This window comes from Strongylocentrotus purpuratus, unplaced genomic scaffold (assembly GCF_000002235.5).
Source record: "Strongylocentrotus purpuratus isolate Spur 01 unplaced genomic scaffold, Spur_5.0 spur5_scaffold_16, whole genome shotgun sequence".
Taxonomy (NCBI): Eukaryota; Metazoa; Echinodermata; class Echinoidea; order Camarodonta; family Strongylocentrotidae; genus Strongylocentrotus; species Strongylocentrotus purpuratus.
In genome coordinates this window covers 15375059-15402180 of record NW_022145601.1, presented here as the reverse complement: position 1 = coordinate 15402180, position 27122 = coordinate 15375059, and the positions used below count along the sequence as shown (strand labels likewise).

Here is a 27122-nt window from a genome sequence, read left to right as displayed (position 1 = left end):
GAATCAATGAATTTTCTCTGTATCGTTGTATTCTGAAGTATTTACTCGTATAAAAGTAAAAAAATGTCTTGATTACGAGTAGACTATAGCATGCATTTCTTTGCGAGACTTAATTGATCTGCGCTTGCGCATTAGAGAAGCATAATGTCGTGAAGCAACGATTGACGTCATACGATTGTCGTATCAGTTCATATTTTCGACGATTTCCTGAGAGTTGGGGTAGTTTCACAGGTAATTTGAAATTCATTTTAATGTCGAGAGGTCTGTGGTGAGGTTTCAAAAATGAATCATGATTTCTTTATGATTATTTAAATAAAGGATATTGAAAGAGATGCTGACAGCTGACAGCTCGGGCTATATTTTTCATATCGGTCCCATCTACTGAATATTGTGCTGCATTTCTGGAACAGTCCGTGTTGGTATAAAATGTTTGTGAGCTTTTTCCAAGAATCTAAGCTTTCGTAGCTAATTAAAGTGTGAGTGGGTATTTGGGTTTTTAAAGACGTGTATCAATCAGATATGATTATTTACATCTGGGGACAGACCTTTAACGTCACCATCTATAACCCGTAAAAACAAACTAGGGTCTAGATCTAGCTAGTCTCTCTCAAAACGTTGAAATAACCTCTGCGATGCATTAGTGTACTGGTAAGTTAGTATATGGAAAAATTAGACGTGTCCAGGGTAGCGTGAAGCAATAGTGAGTCAGTTTGTTATGCAAGTAAAACAAGCCAGATTTGGGGAAACTTGTAAGCTGGACGATGAAAAGAAAAGCTCTACTGTTCTATCCCTGTATTTTGTTTGTATTTCTTTGTTTCAACACTCATCGACATCAGTCATCACCAATCTGCCAATCCCCATAAGGAATGAATTTTAAAATTGACATTTGTATATTCCTAAAAGTAAAACCCCATTGTCATAAACTAGACTTTTCATGTAATTGTGTTTGTACTTCGTACGCACCAGTCTATGTGTTTATTTTGATTTCTTCTCCAGAATTGTATGTATGAATGAAATTGCTTAAAGGTAAAGACCAGTATTGGAAACGCCCCAATTTCAAAAAATGAAATGGAAGCTCTCATTACCAATCATGTGAAAGAATATGTTTTGACTAATACATGATGATAACAAATTTGCCGGGAAACTGCCTACTAATTCATATATATGGTAAATTTGTTTCTCTCATGGGCTGTGAGAGATATAGGGTAGTCCCATATACATCTTTCTGTGTATAGTGCTTGTAACTTTACGAAGAATGAGCCAAATTTGTTATCATTTTGATGATTCCAGAACCTTGCAGATACTAGATGCTAGATGATCAACCTTTTCTGATCAATTCCACAACGTTTCTTTCACAATGCAATCGCATGACCATAACTGGTCTTTACCTTTAATTTAATTTTATTTTGGTCTATTTTTTTTTGGGGGGGGAGGGGATGATGCACCTCTTACTATATGGATTCTATGGCTATGCTCCCCAATATTTTAGAGTTGTACAGTACTAGTCTCTTATATTCATTTTGTACCAATTGCATCTAATATCTTTTCTAATTTTTGGTGTTTCTTCCTTCAGGTAAACCTCGCTCCGATGCAAAGATGTGGTGGTACTCTCTACCCCACAGTGTGTATCATCTTATCAGATGGTTTCCTAAAACAAACAGACTCAAGATGTAAGTCAAAGGTCATAAGGTTACAGAGCCTACAATTCCTTATACCGTACATGTATGTGCAGGGGCGTACGCAGGATTTTTTCAAGGGGGGGGTTTTAAAATATTTTGCTCCCGAAAATTTGAAAATCGCGCCGGCCGAAAAGTCGCTCAGTGGGGGGGGGGGGGGGGGGGGGTAAGCGGGCACTTTTTTTTTTTTTTTTTGGAGGTCAAAAAAAAATCACAACGACTCAGCCAGCCGAAAAGTCGCTCAGTGGGGGGGGGGGGTAAGCGGACACATTTTTTTTTTTTTTGATCTCGAAATTTCATAATTTGACATTTTTTGTCGTTGGGGGGGGGGGGGGGGTAAGGTCACCTTATTTAGGTTAGCCGTGGGTATAATTTTTTTTTTTTTTTTTTTTTTTTTTTTTTTAAATAATAATAAAAAAAATAAAAAAAAAACCAAAGGGGGGGGGGGGGGGGGTTTTAGGTTTTTTTAGGGGGGGTTTACATACATAAAAATACCAAAGGGGGGGGTTTGAACCCCCAAAACACCCCCCCTGCGTACGCCCCTGTGTATGTGTGAAAATTATGGGGAAAATTGTGGGAGAATCATGAAAAATTGAATTGTATTGAAGTAGCATTCTCGCAAACTACTGAATGCAGATTTTAAGCTTACTTGTGCACTGGGTAAGAAACAAGAAAAACTATTGCTGCTTAGAGAGAGACAGGGACACAGAGAGAGAGAGAGAGAGAGAGAGACACACACACACACAGACACAGACACAGAGAGAAATGGAGAGAGAGAGACAGACAGAAAGAGAGACAGACAGATAGACAACAAGAACAAGAAAGAGAGAGTGAGAGGAAACAGGAGAGATCAATATAGAGAAATTCATTCATGTGAACTATATACTCTGTTCTGATTCCTAGAACAGCTACAGATATTGAACATTTCATGTGGTTCAATCATGTGTCATTGGGTATTTTATGACCCATCTGAACCATTAATACATGTCACAGTCACATTTTCAGAGTTGATCCATTCATCCCGATGTGTTACAGTATGAAGATATATATGGAAGAGAGTAAACTGAAAACTCATAAAGACTTAATTTAACATGATTGTTTTATTTCTTTTCTTCTTTAAACAGCCGTATAGTGATCTTTCTGTTTGCTTTTGCATTGCTGATCCCACAGTTCTTTGTACTTACCACGTGAGTGTGTTGTTTATTTTGAACTTTGATAATAATTTTCTGAAATGTTAAGTTTCATCACTTTCACCTGTTGTAGAGCATCACTGTTTTTGTTTTATTATTGCATTATCTGTCTGACCAAGGACTGCTGTACAGTGCATATAAAGAAAAGAATTTCATCTTTCATCTAAAAATTCCTTTGGAAGAATCATCCATAATTGACATTCCACATTATTGATAGGAGGGGGGGGGGGGGGGTGTATATTGAAAAAAAAAAAGGATCTTTGTGAACCATTTCAAAATGCTTTCAAGGATTAAAGAGCTTATTAAAAATACAGAAGAAGAAAAAAATAAAGGCCAGTGTAGAAATTGATTTGGAGTAAACCTCTGTGTTTGTGCATCTATATTTAGAAACCTTGTTGTATCTCTTTGGTCTTTGAAGAAGACCTTTTTTTAAATATTTTACAGGCATAGAATACCAACATACCTGGCAGAGAATCATGATTTTGCCCCTTTTAAATGAATAATTGCATTAAAAACTTTAAAGTGGCAAAATTTTATGGTCATAGGTTCTGAAACTTCTTTGTAAGAGATCAAATTCCAACCTTGTCTTCATTTGTTGCACTTTAAATTGCAACAGAGGGAGTTATTCTCAAATCAATAGAAATACAGTCAGATTAATAGTGAGTTAAGTACAACATTTTTTTACAAGTCTAGAAATAAATATCTGGAATAAAACATTTTTTTTTTAAGGCCAGTTTTTATTTTATTCATTTGATGGGAGGTTCCTAAAAAGACATTCAATTTACCGCTAAATTGAGGGCACTTCAAGTTTTTAGGTCTGCAAAAGGTACAAACCATCTCTAAGTACTAATAGATTTTACAGATCACATCAATAAAATGATAATGTTTGAATTATCTTTACACAGAGAGCGTTCATCAAGGTACTGTGGGCAGCATCTCTTTGATATGTTGATTGTCTCCATCGTATTCTCCTTCTGCATGACAGGTATGTGATTTCTTTCTTCAAGGGCGCCTCCAAACTCTATTTCTGCTTTGTATATTTTAAGTAGTCACCCGAAGAATCAAAAGTGTTATGAATTGATGCAAAATTCATATCATTGCGAAGGAGAAGCCTTACTGATCAAATATAACAACTTCCCTCATCAAAATATGTTTGGGGCTCGCAGTAATCACAGCTAGCCACAAAACTGCATTTTACGCCTTTCCATGATATCTACCGGTATATGATTTTTCAGCAAATTATTCTTGTTTTTCAAGAGAAAATCTTTCCATCCATATACAATTTGTCCATAACTATCGGTTGTCGTGAATTTTCTTCGGGTGACTATTTTAAGGCTACATCCTGATATCCTTCATATGTATACATGTACCTTGTAAATTTGATATTTTGTTTTGGGGTGAGGGTTTTTCGTAAATCAAGAATGATCCCTGGGTGAGTTAGGGTCTTTTATGAATACTTTTAGATGTAAGCTTCAATATGTCACATTATCAAGAAGCATAAATTGGGACAAATCAATTTTGTATATACCAGTGCTTAAAAAATGACAAATCTTGGTAAGGGTATGAATGATTTAGTTGTTATCTGTATAATCTGAATATTTTGCTTTAAAAATTCACTTCATTACAGGAATAGATTGCCATTTTGTACCTGTATACCAGATGATACAATCAATAAAGTTAGAAGTGACTAATGTAAATATGGGCTACTCAAAACACACATATTGTGACCTTGATATGACATTTTTCTAAAGCCATTTTAATTTCTGTGATTTATATTCTAATTCCGCTTTTCTATATTTCTTGCAATCTTTGACACAAATTCAATATCATGTTCACATTCTCTCCTGGGTAAAAAAACTTGGGCAAATATAGATTGATGTCCTGCTAGAGGGATGAAAACATAGCATCGGTAACACCCTGCCTATCTTATGTGCTTCTGTATTTCACCAAGTTTTCATGGTGCACTTTCCCATCATTTATAGTGTACTGCTGGCCTTGGAAGGCAACCTGTTCATAAAGACCATACTGTCTTGATGATCCGAGTCTCTTATTGTCTCATTGAATAGAAAACACACAAAAAATACTTTTTTTTAAATTTCTCTAAGCCGTTTTTGGTTGAAACTGTACACTGAGACCCTCTACCAATACAGTTCATTAAACTTGTCACTGTATTGATTCCCTATGACTTGTTTTTCTCACCAGGTTTTGTTGTGTTATTTTCCATCCTGGACCCTGTACCCTACGAGGTCAAGCTGATTTTCCACATCTTTGGGGGCGTGTCTTTCCTCGTTGGACTCATACTCACAATCTTCACATCACTGGCCGTTGAATGTGTGAGTATAGCTGTCTGGGCAGGCCACAATTTGTTCTTCAAATTGGCAGCAGAAAGTTTTTACCTTTTATTGAGCCTGTATTAATAAATGTGGTGACTCTGAAAACAATATACATTCAGTTTAAAACTTTGTCGCAAAGCTGAAGAAATAGCAAAATTTAGATTGAAAAACTTTGATTTTGAACCTCTCATTGTGTTGCCAATTTAAGGATTTCAAAGCTTATTTTTACCTTTTTTTAAAATGTCTGACCTCATATGCAATTTTTTTTAATTTTTTTTAAAATAAATCTTTATTCAGATAAAATCATGGATCATATCGTAGTACATAAATATTCATGACAAAGCACTTAACCACATGTCTAAATGAGGTCAAATCAAATTATATCTCTATTTACTTGATAGCAGATTTTAAATTAGTACTTGTCTTCTTCATATGCAATATGTTCATGTAACAAAATGGATGCATTATGTGCAGAAAATGTGCTCTTTCTTCTCATGCATCTGATATACACTTTGGGACTCTGAATCAAAAGTTATTGAGCCAAACCACAAAATGGGTTGACAGGGATTTTTTTTCTATCAAACAAAGTCACGATTATGCAGCAATTTCCATTTATACTGATCAATTCTCGCTACCCCAAATAGCGATTCTGCCGAGATCCGGGGAAAATCCTGAAAACGCGCATTGCATTATGGGATAGAGCTTTTCGACATTACAGCTTCCTGTGCAGGCGCTATATTACTAGGCGCGATAGCGCAAACGTAAAACGCCGTCGCCACACAACGTGTATGCACCGAATATGTCGTCTGCTCGGTCTTGTTTTTTTTTCGCAAATATTTCAACGTTTATTTGAACATTTCATTCATTGTTTTTTGCGTCTTTTGACATCAGTGACGATGGTTTTCTTTTGTGAGGCTGCACAGTGCTGGGCTCATGATTCCAAGCGTAAGAACCCTGATTTTAGCGTGCGTGAAAACTCTGCACAGCGAACACAGGCGCTAGCGCCAGTGGGATGGGACTCTATACCGGAAGTTGTAGTGACGACCCGAGAGAGTGAAAATTACCTCGTCTCGCGAATTTCGAGATTTTCGTACCTATTTAGGGTAGCGAGAATACCTCTTGTATCTAAGGTGATTATTAATATGAGATATAATGATATATCCTTATATAAGGACATATATAACAGTCATATCCTTTGGTAAGATATTAATATACGTTTGCCACTCTCCACCCAGGTTTAGTAAATGGGCACCCGGTAGGAAGAAATTCCTTGAATGCCTGTGCGCCTTATCATGGTAGCCCTGCTAAAGTCGAGGTAATAACATGAATGCAGGGCCCTCGAGGAGAACAGTATTTAAAAGTGATGAAGCTACCCAGAATAAAGAAGACAAATTATTGTTGGTATTATTATTATTATTATCTGATTTTTGTATTTTTTTCTTTTGCTCTGAACCAGAGGACAAACACAGCTGAGCTTTACTACTTCTCTCTGGCTTCAACTATCTTATGCATGATAGCAGCAGGTGAGCTATATTCAATTCAATTGAAATAAACATTTATTTCTTCCATTCAATTTGACAACTTATTTGACATCTGTTCAAACAATACAACTTGTACGTAGGAACATAAATATAATTTAAGAACTTGTATTACAAGGAAGAAGGCGCAAACCCCTGAAAGCATAGCTTGTATCGGGTATGCGTGAATACACAACTACATAATTTACATTATAAATAGAAGAAAGGAAGAAAGGGATAGGCAAGGAGGAGAAGAGGAAAGGGAGCTTGGAGAAAGAGAAAAGAAGAGGACTGCAGCATAGTAGCAATGGAGTGTATGGCATGCATAAACAACATAATGGCAAGATAAGGTGAAGGGTATAATGTGGAATTATTTGGCATGTATCCTTGTGATATCCCCTTCATTTTTGCACTCATCTGCAACATGGAGTGTAGTGTTTTACCCTAAATGTTTCTATGTCAGGAACATTTCAATGCGGTAAAAAGCAGCGGTATGCACCGTGCAGTAGGCCACTAAGATAACTTGCATATTGAACATTAGAGAAATATAAAGAAAACTTTCAAGGTACATGTATATACCGGTAACTGATAATTGGGACTACCATAGCTGCCAAGTGCCAACCATTCCTATTTTGGAGAAATGATTTCTATTTTTGGGTCTTCAAGCTATTGTTTTGAACCCTATATTCCTCTCTTTTTCTAAAATATTCTGTGTGAAAAGTATACAAACTAGACTGTACACTTAATATTGCCTTGAGAGATTACTAATTTTGCTGTGAAAGGTTGGCAGGTATGGACTGCTAAGTCTTCTATACAATCACAAAATGTTAACTCATTGCATACTGAAGACGGAAAAAAATAACAAAAATAGGGTGTGCATGGAAAAGACAAATTCTGAAAAAAAGGGTAGGTTAATGTGGATCATACTCTGTATGAGATGGAGTTTGAAATCAATCTGCAAGGAACCTCCTCCAAACTTGAATATAGGCTTACAATTTGATATAAATGTTGTTGAATATTACATGCATTCATCAGCTAATCTATTATATTTCATACTTTTGTATCATATCATATTTTTATATTTTTGTATTAAAGATGTTCGTGCGTGGGTATATAGCCAGGTATTACGCTCCCGTAAGGACGTATGCATAAAGAAGGGACACTAGTACGAACGGGAGCGTTATACCTGTTGGCTCAGTGTGCTGCCCTCTATATACCCAAGCATGAGCAACTTTAAGTGATTGTTATTGGTCATTTTCATTTTTTTTTCATTAACATAGTAATACATAACTTGTCATAAAGTAATATCATATAATTTTTTATTGTCAGTGTTTGTGATCCTGATGCTGCCTTTCTGGATCATCAATTATTTCTACCCTGGCTCTGTGTTGGATCGCAAACAACGAACCGGGATCTGCTATGAACCTACCAACTGCTGCTCATGTCTCTGGCACATCTAGCTTCGACCCAGGAACAACAGTTTATAACGTCACTTTACAAGGGGCTGTATTCAATTCAGTATGCGGATTAAGTTAGTATTTTACTTGGCTAAGTAATATGTCTCAAGTTTTATTCAGATAATCTTTTGAGCATTTTGATTTTAAAGCAAGTTGACTTTAAGGCAAAATGCCAACTGATAGGCATTGTGATGTCACATGTACAATCCAAAATTATGCACAGTTAATGTGTCACATTAGATGTGTCCTCTTATAATTTTACGCAGCTTAAGATAACTGCGTATGAAAACCATATGCCTGCCAATCAATGCCTACAAACTAATTGGCTTAAGTCTGCTCGATCAGGAGCTGTCTCTTATATTTATATACTTGGCGAAAAGCTTCAACGGAATATATGGCTAAATCTTTGATCTAAGCTGAAAAAATTAGTAAAATACTCATATTTCTGACATAAGTATTGAATTGAATACTGGCCCAGAAACATGTAATTTTTATGCCTCCGTTACGAAGTAGCCGGAGGCATTATGTTTTCGGGTTGTCCGTCCGTCCGTACATACGTCTGTACGTATGTACGTATGTCTGTACGTACGTACGTCCCGTTCTTGTGATCTCGTTATCTGAAGAACCGATCGATGGATTCCTGCCAAACTTTGGTCATATATGTATCTTGCAGAGCCGATGAACTGATTAGATTTTGGGGTCACGAGGTCAAAGGTCAAAGGTCACAGGGCTCATTAGGTATGCAAAAACAGCTCGTGATCGCGTTATCTGAAGAACCGATTGATGGATTCCTGCCAAACTTTGGTCATGTATGTATCTTGCAGAGCCAATGAACTGATTAGATTTTGGGGTCATGAGGTTAAAGGTCAAAGGTCACAGGGCTCATTATGTATGCATAAACAACTTGTGATCGCGTTATCTCAAGAACCGATTGATGGATTGCTGCCAAACTTAGGTCATGTATGTTACTTGCAGAGCCGATGAACTGATTAGATTTAGTGGTCATGAGGTCAAAGGTCAAAGGCCACAGCACACATTATGTATGCAATAACAGCTTGTGATCGCGTTATCTCAAGAACCGATTGATGGATTCCTGCCAAAATTAGGTCATGTATGTTACTTGCAGAGCCAATGAACTGAGTAGATTCTTGGTTCATAAGGTCAAAGGTCAAAGATCATGGGCTCATTATGTATGCAAAAATAGCTTGTGAACGCATTCTCATTAGAACTGACAGATGGATTACTATTTAACTCAGGACATCTTGCAGAGCCAATGAACTGAGTAGATTTTAGGGTCATGAGGTCAAAGATCAAAGGGTCATATATGTATATGAGAAATTGCTTGTAATCACGATATTCTGGGAACCTGTCAATGGATTACAATTGAACTTGAATCCGAAAAATTTCTTCTGTTTTGGTTTGTAAAATTGCTCTATGACGGAGGCATCATTTTCGACTGCGCGCAGTCGAATTCCATCTAGTTTATTTTAATCTCATTTCTAGCAATATTTGAAATCATAGAAATCCTATGATAATTTGACTGAAAGTAACTTCAAATTGTGATTGGTTAGGATAAAGTAATAGAAGTACCAAGTGATACAGAAAAAATCTGTCAATATTTTCATGAATTGAATTGATTGTTTGTAATAAGCATGAATCTAACGTGGAATGAACTAAAAACAAATCAACAAAGAGTTGATTGATTCAAAAGAAAAAAGGAATATCATGGTATTTGATAATGGATGAATTCATCTCTGTTTACTTTCCACATCCATTTAGCAAATGCATTAAGTAGGGGGGAAAATTGAGCTTATTTGTAATCCCTCTATTTTTGGTGAAATATTGCACTTGTTTAAAGATTGATTTTGTTTCATAGCCCCTCAAAATGTTTAATGGTATCTTTAAAGATATAAATTGTCTTGTCGCATTAGTGACAACTTGATAGAACCATGTAGTTTTAGAACATGTAGATTGATAGTTAGGTTTATGTTATATGGCATATCAGCCAAAAATGGGTTGATTGTTTGCTTCACTATTTGCAAATATTAAACAACTCAGAGTGATTTCGATTCTTTGGTAGTTTAAACTCAAGTTGAAAGCATGTGCGCATGAATAAATGAACAATTCTTTGTTGATACAGTTTTTCTTGTAAATTTTCCACTGTGAATTTAGCTCACTGGTAAGACGAATCGGATATTTGAGTCTGTCACTAATGCAAAACAAAGTCATTGAACCGTCATAATTCCTCCTCACAGGATTTCACTATAACATGCCGCACAATTTTAATGACTTTACAAAAAAAGTATTTTGTCGGATACCAAATTTACACCAACAAACAAAGGGGGAGGGGGAGGGGGGCTTACCATTATGGATTAATGTGAACTTTTACGGGCCTGAGATCAGACTTTTTTTTAAACAATGAATTAACTGTTTTATTACATTTTTGTAATGTTATTTGATTATTTTGTATGCCATTTACTTTTGTGAATGGTACATGTACAGGTGTGGTAGACAAGTACTTTCATTTATAACATCTTAATTTTGATATTTTGCAAACTTAATGTTTATGTACATTTCAGATACAGTATAGAAATATTGCTTTATAATGTATCCTCATCTTGATTTATAATTGATTCACTTTTCATGATTTGTAAATATATTTTTGTCAGATGAAAAGTAGAATAAGTATCTATTGTATATATATATCTACAATGAAGATTTTTATACATAATGACAATCGTTTTTTTTTTAAACTACATTTTTATCTTTCATTTTGTGCAACAGTGTTTATGAGCAAATTCATCTGTCTTGTAGTGTGTGTTTAGTAAGTATTGTGCCTTTATTGGTGACTCATGGAAAAGTTTACTGTAAAATTCCCTTGCAGCCACGTCGCATTGCGGCATGTAGATAATAACATGTTTTATTGGCAAACCATCTTGTAACTGTAAATGGCACAGGCAATACTTTTGTTTTACCTCGAACATGCAAATATTACTACTTACAATACTGGCCTAACAATTTGCAAGTCTTACAAAGAATGTGTTCAACTGACTTTGCATCTATCTCTATCTAAATATAACCATCTTACTCTCTGTCTTTCAAATTGTATGTTCAATGGAAAAAAGATAATTTATTTTATACTAGTAGTTGAATTCTTTGAATATTTGTACATTAATGTATAGCCCTCTGGCAGTACTTTCTTGAAGATTAGGTAAAGTCAGCATCAATTTCCATTTTCCAATTAGTCAGGTTAAAGTTATTTGACTGCATTGTGTAAAGGTTACTGGTATATAAATGCTCATGGAGTTGCAGAGAAGAGGTATCACGGTCAAATGGTTTTATATAGGAAGATTCTGTGTCATGAACAAAAATATCATAAATTTCTGTTTTTTTCCTATAACTTGTAGTGCCTTCTCCCTCAGGGCACTTCTCTAAATACTGTACATTATAGATAGCATATTATAATAGGTCCTTTAAAAAGCAAGGACCCTCCTGAGTCATGCATTTTTGAAAAATTAGAATTTTAGTTGTTTTGTCTGTCATACAAATCGGAAAGTTGTCTGCCACTACAACACATACATTACCGATTCAGCCAAATTGAAGAGCTCATACCTATAGTGATTATAACTTTTTTAAATTCCCTCTTTTTTTTTTTCTTTTTTTTTTTGGGGGGGGGGGTCCTATTTCATTCAAACTTTCCCCAGTCTTTTTTGTTTTTTTCTGTTTTTGATCCTATAGAGTCGTTGGAGATATTCCCTATTAACTTTATTTTGACAACTCTTTATACAAGGTGGGGAAGAGAGAAAAAGGATACAAACTCTCATACACATTATTTTGTTGATAAAGTATTATGATTACAATGTACATGAAGTGATTTAAAGTCAGAGTTCAATTTCAGTCTGTAAATGGTAGTCATGTAAATATTAAATATCTATGTTTTAACACTTAAAAAAAAGAATCGTCACAATGCCGTCCAAGATCAAGCTATGGTGTGCAGTACTGTTTTCCTGTTTTTCATCATATAAATGTACATATATATTTAAAGTTTAAACATTCTACTAACCTTTTGTGCATGTGTGTTTTTTGTTTTGTGCATTTTGATAGAGCTAATTTGTGAGCTTTTATGTGTGTTTTTTTTTGGTAGGTGTGTGTACTGTATTATACATGTAAGCCAGCTACCATTATGAAAACATTAAAAAAGTGGTTTGAAGTATTAGTCCAGTCCAGTCCCAAAACCAAGGAAAACTAAACAAAACAAACAAGCAACAAACAACAACAAACACCGATAGCAGCCCTCATCAAAGTGTTGACCGCCCGTTCGGTCTGATGACGACGGAGGACTTTAATAATGTGGTCCAACTAATTTCCTCAATAGAAATTTTGTATTTTCTATTATTTGCTGATATATCTATTATTTATTTAATTTATAGATCCTTATCATGAATACTAGTCAACATATAGAAGGACTCTGTATTAGAACACGTCCTTTCCATTTTCCAATATTTTCAAGTCTCAAATTGGCTAAATAAATATCTTCTACCCTGGGAACCGGACCCCACCCCCGACGCTCCCTCATTAATGTCCAACTCGTGTAATATCTGCACCTTTCCAGTAAAATTCTGTGTATTACTTTAGCATACAGGTATGTTGCCATTTATTATTATTCAACCAAAAAAAGGAGAAGAAAAAAAACATTTAGCTTTCCCCCTTATAATCCTACTGTGCATGATGATGATGGAGTTGTTGTTGGTGGTGGTGGTGGTGGTGATGATGATGATGATGACGGTGGTGATGATGATGATGATGGTAATGAATTTGATAGGTGGTGTTTAGCCAGTGATGAAAAACAAACACTTAAGGGGCTAGAATGAGTAGACTAACAAAATTCGCTGCTACCCACAAGTACAGTTGTTGCATTGTCACGTCATGCGAACTGGATGTAATTCGCGAACAATCGATGTGTGTGTACGTTTCTTCGCTGCATGCACTGCATACAAGAACTATCGCGAATGTTCTCACTGTCGGGTCTGCGCTGCACACATGCTTGTGATGACGTTATTTATTGACGCGTAGACTACTATCGTACATAACATAACAGAAAACAGTGCGAATTCTGACGATTGTTACTAGAAATTTCAGAGAGCTGCAGAGATTCCAGACTGACCCGTATTCAGTAGTACAACGTTAGACCTAAGGAACAATGTTTGGACCATCGCTTTTTGGGAGTTTTGATGATCCATTTTTCAAGTGAGCTATAGTATTGTTATGATAAATAATGACAAGTATTCTAATGCCTAATGGCAATGTCTGTCGGCCTAATGAGCAATGGGGAGCCGCCTGTAGCGTAGCCCGAACGGAGCCCGAGCCATGGCCGTGGAATGTCTGAGCTGCGCACTTAAAATAAAATTTGACTAAGCTAGGGCCAGGGGGACAAGGTTTTTTCTTTTATCCCTGTTTATATTCCTCTCAAAAAAAATTAATATTCTAAAATAAGAAATAAATGTGCGACAGAAGCTTCTTCAAAATTCAAGAATAAAAGTGTAATTTTCAGTTTCAACTTGCAACTTGCGCCATGCCAGATCAGACGTTTTGACTTTTGAGTTTTGTCTTTTGAGTTTGTTTCCTGAGAGGTTGTGTATCTGGACACTTGAATTAAAGCAATTTGATCAGTAGGATCAGTAGAATGTGGATCTTCCGCAGAAAGGAGGCTATCCTCGTAAACGTGGAAAATTATGTCCCAAAAAACAAGGATAGTCCGCGGACGTTTTTTTTTCATTGGCGCTCTGCGAAAATGCGGACGGGTCTGTCCGCGTGTACGAAGACAATCCTCGTTTTTGTGGATGATCCTTATTCTGGGACAAGCTGTTGATGTACATTGTACATGTAGTTTACAAGTAATATTACATAAATCTTGTAAGACTAACTCCAGGCAATCTCCGACGCCGATGCCGAAGGTGTCAGAGCTTCAGGTGGTGCATCGAAAAACATTCAAACGGCGGATTGGGCGACATTATCTCAAAATATGCAAAGGGAGTAATTACAATTTTGACTTACGAGGTTGCTCGACTCCTCTGGGCATCTTTCTGGCAACTTAAAAGTATAATTTGACGAAGTCTTCGATGGGAAAAAGGGGGTGATTCTTCGTCCTACCCCGACGATTCTTCCATGTTGTATCGTCGACTCAACATGGCGAAGAGAAAGTACGCACTACCACGCATGCGTACTTTCTCTTCGCCGGTTGAATCAACGATACAACATGGAGCTGGAATCGGCGGGGTAGGATATAGAACTACAGTTTGGGGTTTGTAAGAAAGTTATATTTACAATCTACCCAAAGAAATGTGGTAAATGTATTATTATTCTTGATATTCATATTCACAGTGACATGCAAGAGGCACATCGTCGACACATGGTCCCCATGGCGATGGGGAGTATGTTCCCCCAGCAATTCATGCCATCTATAGAAGCCAGAGGTGTAAGAAGACCCCCTCAACCATTCAGGCCAAATCCAGCCAACAATCCTATGGTAAGACAAGATGACATCCCTTATCTTTTTCTTCATTTTTTTATCCTTCAAATGATTCAAATGATTTTATTTCTCATGCAAAACATTATACAAGAATAATTAAATCACAACAAATATATGCAATGAAACGACAAATATAATGGAAAAAGCACAAGAAAAGAGGAACTAACTTGAAGCAGAGCTTGTTGAAGTGTTAGTTCCTTGTCTGCTTATTAAAGGGATCTGGTAACTTTGTCTCAGATTCTGAAACAAAATTCTGGATTTAGCTCATGATGCAATGATAATTATAAACCTTTAGGTTAGTCAGGAACCCCATGACTTTTACAAGCCGATCGCCTGTCTGATTATCAAGATATCTATGATTGGAATTACAAATTTTGAAAACCGTTTGCCGAACGGTTTTTATAACACTACAGTCTATTGGGGAAAACGAGTATGGTAAAACCGGTCACTCAAAGATATTTAATTTTTTGAGGCACTTCATGATCATTTTGAAGCACAATTTTTTTAGGGCTCAATATAACACCATATCACAGACACTGATAACACGTAGGGCTGTGTATCTCAGATTTAACATTGTTAAACGATCCCTTTAAATCTCAGTAGCCAACCAAAGTAATTTACCCAAATGATGGGATGAGCTGGGGGGGGGGGGGGGGGTTCACAAAGACTAAGATCGACTTTAAGTTGTTTGCTCTCATCATTTACTGGCATTGGTCTCTCAAGAGACGTACAAATTATCGTCACAAATCTACAGAATTTAAATTGTTTGATAATTCATTAATAAAGGACAAAATATTATCTAAAGATCATAATTGAGAGACCATTGGTGAGAGCAACCAGTGGCATGAACGGCCTGCCATAGTTAAGTCCAACTTAAAGTTGATCTTAGTCTTTGTGAAACACCCCCTTGTTGGAGTAGGAAAGCATTTAGTAATACTGTTTAAAGGACACTCCAACCTTGTAATAAGTTTATTTGTATAAAAGGAGAAAGAGAATTGCGAAAGTTTGAAAATGCATCGGAAGAATATATAACAAAGTTATGATTGTTTGAAATATAAACATCCCTACATTGATGCAAATCTGAAATCTGCAATTTTTCCAGTTGATTGTGACAAATTTGGGGCAACTTTCTGTTTGACGTCTAGAGAAATATCTGTGAATTCTATTTTTCTCCCAAGTGCCTTATCCCATGGGGCACCACTCAAAATATATTATGGATAGCATACCTTTAAGTTTAGGTCCTCTAAAAAGAAAAGACAATCCTGCTGAATATTTCGAAAATTACATAAAATTCTTTTTATTTGCTCTTGTATCTTCTGTCAAATCAAAAATTAAATTTTATCAGTTTTGTTTTGTAGGAATTGTTTATACGGTGATGTTGATAAACTTGATATTGATAAAGTTAGAATTAAAATACGTTTTTAAAGAAGCTATTGACAAATTAGTGTGGACTATGAATTAAACTTGATTGTGTTTTGTACTCTGATACTACATGTACCCGGTACTTATTTTTTGTCGATATGTATATTCTAATTTCATAAACATGTATGTTCTGTTTTTTCCCAAGGCGATGGCTCCTTTTGGTATGATGGGTGGTATGGGCTCCATGTTTGCCAATATGAACTCGATGATGGGAAACATGCAGAGTCATATGGTGAGTTCTCAGTGTTGTGATGTATAATAAAACTAGTGCTGTAGTCAAACATTTAACCGTCCGGTATCCGACCACCCATGGCGGATTCCGTTTTCAATTGGACGGTTTCGTTTTCCCGTTTTTTTTTTCTAATTTTTTTTTTTTTATTTTTTTTTTAAAGTTTTCAATTTATGCCCCTCCACCTGGCACTATGCCTGGCAATGTCTCCCAGCTCAGTAATCGGTGTGATGACTTACCACTTGGAAACTAGAACAACACTCCAATTTGTCTGTCATCTTGGTTTGAAAGTAATTTTTGTAATAGATCTCAATATATATTCATCCAAGTTTAACACATGGTGTACCACAAGGTTCTATCCTAGGTCCTCTACTGTTTTTAATTTACATTAATGATCTTACACATTATTCTAAAACGACATTGTTACTATTATTTGTGACTAGTTCACAAGCACAAATCGGCGCCTTCAGTTAAATCACCTCGCAGTCCTTCCCGCTTTTTCATAATTTTTATAAATCGTTTAACCGAAAACCGTCCGGTTTTGACTGGCGGTTAAACGGAATTGGAGATATCCGTGATGTTACAGTACTAAATAAAACCAATCAATTCAAATCATTATAGGCTGAAAAATGATCAAGATTCAAGCAGTTTTATGTTTAATACTGTGCATGCACATACAGTCAACAACTGTATTTCTTGATAATGTGAAATATGAAAGCTTACCTCTAAAAGTATTCAACAAAGGCCCCCGATTTAACCAGTCCACCTTGCATTCTTGAGTTAAGAAAAACACAAAAAACATCAAATTTACAGGGGGTATGAATAATTTAGTTGTTGACTGTAATAACTTCAATTTAAATGTATAATCCGATAAAGGAGGTTGATTTCAACTCATAAGATTCTCCTTTCACATTTGTTGATTTTATAAGGTCTTACTCAAGAGACATGTTTCATGATATGAGACAATGTACCACTGGTTTCTCCAAGGATGTGTTTTAACATTGTTTTACATTTCTTTTGACAGTAATCAGAATCATCTACACCCCCCCCCCCCCTTTCCCGGCTTCTATCGACTCAAGCTTTCATGCTTATGATAGTTGGCCTCTGCATTTATCTTGATTATTTGACCTACCTCAATACTTTCAAGTTTTCAATGTACCGGTATATGCATTTTTATGTGTATGTATTTCAGTTGTCACTCTTTATGTAAATCAATTATGTTTATTATTGTTTATTTGAATGTTTTGTATTTGATTTATCAATAATTGCCCAAAAATAGAAATCAATTCAGAAGCGATGATTTATAATTGATTGATTTTGTTTGCTTGTATTATTCCTTGACAGGAGAGAGTTGCAAGTGATCCTAACTCTCACTGCTACTCATCATCATCAGTAATGAGTTACTCTAATACTGGGAACGGTGCACCACAATACTACCAGGCATCTTCTTCTACCAGACAAGCTCCGGGAGGGGTAAGTCAATCGTTCACTAAAGACACGAACAGCGTATGGAAATTAATCAGGGTATTTTTCATAAGTGGTTACTATGCAATGTTCTTTGCTGGCGGCTATGACCTGGGAGGTGTTTCACAAAGACTTGAAGTCAAACTTAACTCTAAGTTGGACTTATTTTGAAATATATTCAAAAGCAAAAATTCAAGTATTTTAGACTTTTCATAAATTCCACATCAAGAACATGAAATCTCCCATAATACTAGAAAATATGAATGATTTTAATCAACATTTCATGCCTTTTAAAACAACTTTTACAAAATTCTTTCAAGGATGCTAATGGCTTTCCATAATTGTTAAGTCCAACTTAGAGATAAGTTCAACTTAGGATCTTTGTGAAACACCCCCCTGGTTAAAATTTGTTTTAAAGGGATAGTTGAGTTTTGTTGCAGAGGGCGCTACACAAAATAATTTTTTGTGAGATAATGAAAAACTGGGTGTCAAATTTGAAAGAACATACAATTTAAATGACAAAATCATATTTGTTTGATCAAAATCGGTTCATGGACGGCTGAAATATCCATAATTATAACCATTTCTAATATTTGTGGGGCACCACAAATATTCAATAATTTTGAACCAGCCCTTGAAAAAAAGTTGGCTTTTTCGTGTTGGTTATTATGTGCACAACCAGCTGGCCCGTGTATTGTTATCATTGATTAAGTAATTAACTAACAGTCACCAATTTTTTTTTTAAAGTGGAGCTGAATTGGTATGATCATATTTAATCTAAATTGCACTCATTTTGGGGTCTAAGATAATCTTCATAGCAATTTTAGATCATAAAAAGGGAACTAGAAATGTTATAAATAAGAATAAAAGCAAAAACCATGTAATTTGAAAGCATTTGCTTTAAACAAGAACTCAACTTTCCCTTTAAAGCTGCACAGGGGTCTGCTTCCACGTGTATTGCCTCATAATTTACTAACACTAAAGTTGGATAACATCAATTACTGTATTTTTGTTTAAATTAAAAAGGCAATGCGATTCTCATTGCCCATTTGGAATTGCCCCAACACATCGTAGATTGCTTGACAGTTTGATCCTGACTACATTTTTGTCACATGACGGAGAGGGAAATACCCGTTTCGGAAAAGGCTATGGTAATGACATCATGGTTTATTCTCTTTCCCTGCACAGATTCGTGAAACCAGGAAAACAGTGAGAGATTCAGCACAAGGCATTGAGAAGATGGCTATCGGTCATCATATCAGTAAGTAAAGCATTTCTTGCAGTGAGCATTGCCCTAGCAGCAGGCATTTACTCGTCTGTTGGGATACTAAAACAAATAGGGTGGTATTCTGGTAGTGCGTACTAACTTAGCGCGCACTAAGTTCGTCCACACTTTTATGGAGTGCCTGTTGTCAACTCATTTATCCTGTACAGATTATTTTAATCCTTCAATGAAAAGTCTCCAAAAAATTAATTTTGCAATGAAATGGTAAGAAAAAGATAATATGAGTATGAACTGAATTTCCAAAAAGTCTTTGGTAGATTATCCTTGTCATGAATATTGAAGGAGGAAGATGAAACCTAGCATTCCATAGAAGTGTGAACTAAAATTCTTGTTTAGTCTGGACTTAGTCCCGGCTTAACTTATGAGAATACCACCCATTGTCTAGAAACTACTGTCAAACCTGCTTTAGTGACTGGCCACCTGTCTACAAAGACCACATTTTTTGTTTCCCTTGAAAATGGTTTCTCATTGAAACATGTACTAAAGGAACCCGTCTTCAAAGACGACTTTTTGTGTATCCCTTGGGCAGTCGCTATAGACAGGTTTGACTGTATCAAGTACGCCACATAAGGTTATTCCAGGTAACAGCTTTGCAACACCACAATTTATTGCCTTTTGATCCAAGGTAACTTGGTCTGTTACCCAGCTTGTCTAAGCTTCATTTAATCTACAACTGGGCCCGATCTTTATTTTGATACTAACCCCATTTAATAGCGATTAATATCAATCACAACTATGTACAACTATGACATTATATAATCAAGTCTTTGTAAAGACGTCAAAATTACTTATTTTAAAAAATTGGTGGATTATACAGTTTGAAATGTGAGGAACCTATTAAGAATCTTAGCTTGTAGGTTATAGGTTTCCCTAAATAAAACCTAACATTTGATTGAAGTGGTTGCAATGGTGAAGGATGAAACAATGATAATAGGTGGGCAAGAAGGCCTAAACATAAGACGATAGACAAAGTGAAAAAGGTAAAAATAGCATAAACAGCGTTTGTTACCAAAGGAATGTCACATTTGTCACCTTCAAATATTGAGGTTACCCGAGCGAGGTAGTAGACATAAACATTCATGTACATCACATGTAATGTACAATAATAAGTATGTGTATGTTGTGGTATTGACGAGCATGATATTACGCAGGGGTCCACACTATCTTCAATGGGATGGGTTACTCAATCCGAGGGCTCTTTTGTGTTCTTTTAATGGCTCATTAAGAGTTCTGCCAGTTTCCCCAACGTATGAATTGTTACAATCTGTGCAAGTAATCTGGCCTGTCACGATGCCTATCTTTTCTCTCTTGGAATTTAGTCTTTTGGATGTTTGGGCTTTTGAAGGCAACACTAATATACTTGTCTTGGAAGGCTCATTTCAATCGAGAGGATAACGTGTTAACAAAAGGAAGGACTACTCTGTTGTTAACTTCTTTCTTTTCCTTGGTGGGGGGGGGGGGGGGGGGTCTTATACTCTGTTCCTTGCTCTTTGTCTCATCAATGCTGTGTATCCACATAACATAAGTGCTTTGTCAATATGTTGGAATTCACTCTGCAGTGCATTATTGCCCAAGGTTACGCTCTGATCTGATTCAAAGTTCAAATAAGAATCGGTATGGGTTTGTTTCCTGTTTCCTGTGGGTTGTTTTGCTGTTTGAGATGGATTTTTACATACTCATACACATTACCAGCTCATATATACGTTTGTTTGTGTAATGTCACATTCTTCTTTGCCGTTAATATGTAATTCAATGTTTTTTTTTATATGTTTCTTGAGTATTTCTCACTTTTCCTTCCTTATCCTTTCTTCTTTCTCTTGCGCTTAGAAACATTGTATTAAGTGCATTATAAATGTAATGTATTATTATTATTATTATTAGAAACTTATGATTTTTGAAGTCTAACCTGAAGACAGTCCTGTTTTCGAAGGCATACAGTACGTGAAAGTATTATAAACACACTTTGTACTATCCTGTAGTCTTTTTTTGCACTTCTTCCTAACTTTCTTAATTTCATAATGCACCTCGGAATAGTTTGACTAGATAGATGGTGCAATATAAGTGCATAATACTATTATTATTATTATTATTATTATTATAATTATTATTATTTGTACTAACTTTCGATACAAATTTTGTTCCTTGTGTTACAGATGATAGAGGACATGTGATCGAGAAATCCAAGAATACAAGAACAGGCGACCAGGAGGAGAAACAAGACTTTCTTAATATTGATGAGAGTAAGTCATTCCTAGTTAGAGAGGTTGAAGAGAAAGTTCAGTTAGAGAAGACCAAATATTTCTGTCATCCTTGTCAAACTTTCTACATCCATTGAGGGAGATGATTTAAAGCCCCACTGCACTACTTATAGCTACTTGCACCCTCTATATAGCAAACAATGCCTAATCGGTGCCTGTTGGTCCCCCATGATCCTCTTTTTCTTATGTTAAGTGAGAGCTGATTTGATGAGATAACCACCTGTCAGTGACCATACAGGAAGGTCTAATCCCTCCTGGCCAAACTAGTGCAGATAGGCTTTAAGGCAATCCAACCATGTAATATGGTGGTGTGTTCCTTTTGCAGGCTGAAAATATAAACTTGTGTGAATCCTATGGTAAACAAGAGCTAATGCCAACTAAAAACTCCCCTGAAAAATTAGAACTGGTAAATGCCTTCATGTGGAATTATATTGACCGTTTCGAATATTATGCGATGAAAATAGTCTGATTTACTGTATGGTCGTTCGTTTTATGCTGTGCAAAGATTCAATCAGCTTACCAAAGAAAAAAAAGAAGACAGTCAGTCACTCAATAGTGTCTGACAGTGAAGTCTAGAAAAGTAAACAGCTTCCTTGCATAATATTAGGACACTGCTACATGTAACGTTTACATATCACAGTTGGACATATTCATAATTCCTGCAAAGTTCTTTAGAATTTGATGTAGCTGCAAAAGAGACACTACCTTTCATTTTATGAAAACACAAAATAAGATCTACAGAATGGCAAAAGTTTGGAATAATTCGGACCAATAATAAGAAAGTTATGAATGTTTGAAATATGAGATCACTATTAGTCTATGCAAATCTGAATTTGGTTGTTTCGGTCAGTGGATTGTGACATAGTCGTGGATAACTATCCTGTTTGTCGAGTACAAAAATATCGCTAATTTTTGTATGGACAGGGATTTGAGATGATGTGTTGCTGCAAATGTCTTTTCGTTTGTGGAAATACAAAGCAAAATCTGTCACAGGATTGACAGTGAACAACAGTGTTTGAACATGGCCTTATGAATAATAATAATAATAATAATAATAAGTAGTTTCTTATATAGTGCATTCTACTCAAACGGTCTCTATGCACTTTACATAGTTGGGTAGAATTCTAATATAATTACAATTGCAAATATGGATATTGAGTTATAGTTTACTACAAATAAGTGAAAAATGCACGATATACAAAAGAATAAGTAAATAATTAACAAATTATCAAATTACATATAATTATTGGTCCATAAAAATGACAAAATAAATGATTATAGAGAAATATCTGAAGACAACTATATTTTTATGTTCTCTCACTATGGTAATTGTGTGTATAAAATTAGTCATGATTATTTCACGTACAATGAACCTACTTTATATTGTTCTTCTTACAATAGAAATTATTTTTGTTTTTTCTTACAGGTGATGCACCTACATTTGACAATGAATGGAAGCAGAAAACAGGAGCTCACCGGGGAGGGGGACGTTCCGTGGAAGAGAGTAGGCCACCCGTGTTGGCTGTTACAGATGGCAGAGAGTAAGATGGCTTTTATTGCTACTTTTCTTCTAATCTACTTACCCTCTAACATGCAAAAAATCATGAAAAAATTCTCACATCACAAAGATACTTATGGTTTTTTTTGAAGAATCAGAAGAATTAAGGAATCGATCAGATCAGTTTTCCCCAATTTTTTATCATTAATAATAGTCTGTTTTCACTCAAACTTTCAGATTATCTTTAATTGTCCATCTAGCATTGAAGACACTGCATTAGCACTATTTTCTCTCATCTAAATAATGTTACCACGTCCCTTTAACTTCATTTGCTACCAAGTGTCAGGTTTAAAGCTTTGTAGAATATTGGCAGGTAGTAGGCGAACCATGTCGGCTGTTACAGATAGCAGAGAGTAAGATTGCTTTCATTGCCACTTTTTCTTCCTCTGTTCAGTTTATGTTTAACTTCATTTGCTACCAAGTGATTATATTCCCATGCATTATACTTTGATCCCTTTTTTTTCCTTCCTGGTTTGAAAAGCAAAGTTATTTCAACTCTTAGTCCCTTCTTCTACCAATTAAGTTAACCTGATGCAAGGATTAAAGCACTTTCGAAAAAAAAAAGGAGAAATTAGTCTTTACCAGACCAGACCTTTGTCCTTCTTCCTTTGTTCACTCAACTTAAGACCAAGCTTAAATGCAGTGTCGGGTTAAAATAAATCTCAGTAAAAAAAGGACCTAATATATTATCATGCTGCTCAGTCCATGAAACATTTTCTCCCATCTGAAATTTTGTTTTGTGATCATCTCTATCCACTTCTCACTCATTGTTGCTATGGTTACTGTAGATACATGCACGATAGGGAACAAAGACCCGTGAGGCACCACCCAGCCAACCCCCAGTCCGTCCGATTTTGATTTTTGATTTGAGATCATCTCTATCCATTTCTTACTCATTGTTGCTATGGTTACTGTAGATACCTGCACGATAGGGAACAAAGGCCTGTGAGGCACCATCCAGCCAACCCCCAGTCCGTCCGATTTGACCGATCCGAGAGGACGTCCGATAACGCCCATCCCTACCATCGCCACCCTACCCCAGCCAGACCTCAGGGACCGAGCAGAGGCGGCAGGCAGAGGGATTATTAGGATATTCAGCAGAAACGCTCAGTATTAAAATAAGTCATCCTTGTAATATATTATCTGTCACATGTATGCTGTTCCAAGCAAAAACAAACTGAAAATATATTAAGCAAACACTGGTGAAATTTGGTCGGAAAACAATGGAAACTCTTTATATTTTACTGAAATTATATTCTTTGTGTTTTGATGAAATACACACATAAAAAAGTAATGATTACTTATGAAAATGTAAGCAAACACTGGTGAAATTTGGTCGGAAAACAATGAAAACTCTTTATATTTTACTAAAATTGTATTCTTTTTGTTTTTATGAAATTCACACCAAAAAAAGGAATGATTACTGTACGTGGAAGGAACATAATCTTTTCATAAAATGCAGAGCGCTCATTCTTACATTTTTATGTTAAAAAATGAGAAACAGAATTCAAATATACTACAAGACCAAAGGCTTGAATGTGGTGTACATTGAGAGAAATGGAATGGAGATTTGAGATGCTTGTATGATCATTGTTGAAATTCTATGTAAAGATTTTGAATAAAGATTAACGAGCCATGCCATTTCTGCCAAATGTTAGAAATGTGTTTGTGAAGGTACGTGTTTTGGAAGATAATGTATATACATGTATGTTTATTGATGGAATATATTTATAACATTTATCTGATTTTAACTATTATTACAATAATTTTTTGGATTGTTCATTTCAAGCATTATTCAACACATTTTTGTTTGCCGTTTTTGAGGGCACTGTATATGGACAGTTATCCACAAAACCGATTTGTGTTTGTCAAGACTATTTTTCTGTGCAAGATTGTGTAACATGGTTTGATTCTCTTTTTATCCCATTTGAATTACAGTGGAACCTGTATATAAAGACCACTCAAGGGAAAAATAAATAGTCTTTATAGGCAGGTGGTCTTTATGTACAGGTTCCTTTAGTACAGGATTCAATGGGAAACATTAGTCAAGGGAAACAAAAAATGCAGTCTTTACAGACAGGTGGTCTCTAAAGCAGGTTTGACTGTATATATTTGAGATAGAAAGGACACAGTTTGCACTGAAACTTATAGAGTTTACTTATAAACGGAATTTTCATTTTTAAGTATTTAATTATGATAGGATTGTATGTATTAGAATTGTCTCTACATGTGTGTTGTTATTATTGTAGCTATGTTTATTACATGATTTATCACATGATTTATCACATGATGTTCTGTATACGTATTCTTGTTGGTTTTAATAGTATTAACAGCGTCTATTCATTCAGTTTTGACTGTTGAATCAATGTGCTGAAGTATATGACAGACGTATTACAAGCCTCAATTAGGGCCCACCTGAATTTTGTCTTTGTTATTCCATAACCTGTTTGTATGATTTATGATCCAAATCATTATTTTCTTGTCAGTATTTAATGGTTATCCCAGTGGTCACAATGTTTGATGCTGTTCACATCTATAACAAAAAAGATAGAAATTAAGAATCATCTCAAACTAACGAGAAAACATGATGCTCAAAGTCAAAACATTTTTTTCTCACGACAATAAAGATGTGAAGTTCTATTCATTATTTTTGACCAGTTTTGAATGAAATTTTACTAAACAGCATTATGTGGGAATCATGAGTGAAAATTTAAGGGGATGAAATTTATTTCAAAGTATTATATAAATAATTGATGTTACAAAAGTAGTGGATAACCTGGAATATAACAACAACAAAAAGAGGGGGGGCATTTTGGAACATTTAATTTGTTATTAACATATAGTTCATGTAACTTAGATTGCGTAAACAGTATGTTATTCTATTATAGTTCCTTCAAATGTTCAAATAATTGCCCCTTAACCTGAGACCCCCCCCCCCCCCCCCCACACACACACACTTCTATTTTCTGCTGCTCATTGTGTCTAATGTACATTCCTGCATGTTGTGAATAAATGTTATTCTGTCATTCAACACGAGACATTGTGTGCTTCTTGATATTCATTTATTTATTATTATGAATCTTAATTACAATCCCTTTTGTTTCATCGACTCATATAAAGCAACATTATGGTAGTAGTCAGGGTCCATGTTGCATCATAATTCACTGACACCAGATTTGGTTGAACTGCCAATCGACCAGCTTAATTACTAACATATTTAGATGTTATGCATACCTTTAAATAAAAGGTTGTCATGACAACCTGAAGGGCTACCTGACATAGCAACAAATGATGGATATGCAGACTGGATTCCAAGTGTGGTAGTTATTTTGACCCGTCGGTCGTTAAAGTGAAGTTCACTCTTGGTGATTGACAACACCTTTTATATAGGGCAACACCCGGAATGGTGTGAAATTCCCCATGAGAACCCACTACTAGGAGCATTTAATTACCGGTAAAGTAATGTTGTGTTCGATTAGTTTAGAGGGAAACGTTTAGGTTGTGTCAGTTTTCATTGTAAAGCAGAGGTTTACATATAAAATAAAAACATTTTTTTTATGGTGTGTGCATGAGCACAGATTGAAGATGGAAATATATAGATGTACCAAAAGGAAGATTGAAACAAAATGGAAAAAAAGGATCGAGGGGTGGGGGGGGGGGGGTGTTTGTTGGTGTACGTGTGTATGCGTGTCTTTGAGAGAGGGGTGTAGACAGCGACAGAGAAGGAGAGGGATAAGAAGCAATATAAGAGATCACTGATGCAGAGAGAGGTGGGAGACAGAATGTGAAAGTAGTGTATATATTGTAGAGTATGCTTTCTGTGGGCCTAGCTTGATGTCAATTGTCCTGCAATGATGGCTGGCACTACTGGAATCTTTAAAACCTGAGAAGGTAATATAGAAGAGAGGAAGAAAATTACCGTTTCTCTCTCTCTCTCTCTCTCTCTCTCTCTCTCTCTCTCTCTCTCTCTTTCCCTGTCTCGATGATCTCTCCTTCCCCAATTTAGGAAACAGTAAAGCACCCCCCCCCCCCTCCAACCAGTTTTTTAAAAGACTTCAGTTCATTCCAGCTTTTAGCGTTCTTCCTTCTTTTTCTTTCGTATTAACTTGCTCGAAATTGCAGACTACGAATACCAAATCGATATGGCGCATGCATAGAGATCTCGATGGGCGCATGGCATTACCAAAGAACATACATGAGCGGA

The 27122-nt window shown here is 35.7% G+C and overlaps 2 protein-coding genes across 3 annotated transcripts; both read left to right on the top strand.

Annotated features, from left to right (window-relative positions):
- The first annotated feature begins 110 nt into the window (after positions 1-110).
- LOC105445980 lies at positions 111-8474 on the top strand. The gene is made up of 7 exons (XM_030986883.1): positions 111-231; positions 1574-1670; positions 2801-2863; positions 3772-3851; positions 5069-5199; positions 6656-6722; positions 8046-8474. The coding sequence occupies exons 2-7, from the start codon at positions 1597-1599 to the stop codon at positions 8174-8176; spliced, it is 546 nt and encodes a 181-aa protein (XP_030842743.1). The 5' UTR covers positions 111-231; positions 1574-1596; the 3' UTR covers positions 8177-8474.
- A 4721-nt stretch (positions 8475-13195) lies between these two features.
- LOC591699 (myeloid leukemia factor 2) lies at positions 13196-25954 on the top strand. Of its 2 annotated transcripts, none has more exons than XM_030986882.1 (8): positions 13196-13420; positions 14555-14699; positions 16270-16356; positions 17698-17826; positions 19006-19078; positions 21256-21342; positions 22787-22901; positions 23707-23816. In XM_030986882.1, exons 1-8 carry the CDS (start codon positions 13374-13376, stop codon positions 23774-23776), a joined length of 753 nt encoding a protein of 250 aa, XP_030842742.1. In that variant the 5' UTR covers positions 13196-13373; the 3' UTR covers positions 23777-23816. The 2 variants fall into 2 exon arrangements, with proteins under 2 accessions (XP_030842742.1, XP_030842741.1); XM_030986881.1 differs by lacking the exon at positions 23707-23816 and adding an exon at positions 23836-25954 and having other exon boundaries at positions 13202-13420.
- The last annotated feature ends 1168 nt before the right edge of the window (positions 25955-27122 follow it).

Coding starts and splice junctions, on each gene's coding strand:
- LOC105445980 (XM_030986883.1), top strand. CDS start 1,597: ATGTGGTGGTACTCTCTACCCCACAGTGTGTATCATCTTATCAGATGG. Junction 1,671..2,800: donor AAAACAAACAGACTCAAGAT/GTAAGTCAAAGG, acceptor TTCTTTAAACAG/CCGTATAGTGATCTTTCTGT. Junction 2,864..3,771: donor CAGTTCTTTGTACTTACCAC/GTGAGTGTGTTG, acceptor ATCTTTACACAG/AGAGCGTTCATCAAGGTACT.
- LOC591699 (XM_030986881.1), top strand. CDS start 13,374: ATGTTTGGACCATCGCTTTTTGGGAGTTTTGATGATCCATTTTTCAA. Junction 13,421..14,554: donor TTTGATGATCCATTTTTCAA/GTGAGCTATAGT, acceptor TCATATTCACAG/TGACATGCAAGAGGCACATC. Junction 22,902..23,835: donor GCTGTTACAGATGGCAGAGA/GTAAGATGGCTT, acceptor TGGTTACTGTAG/ATACCTGCACGATAGGGAAC.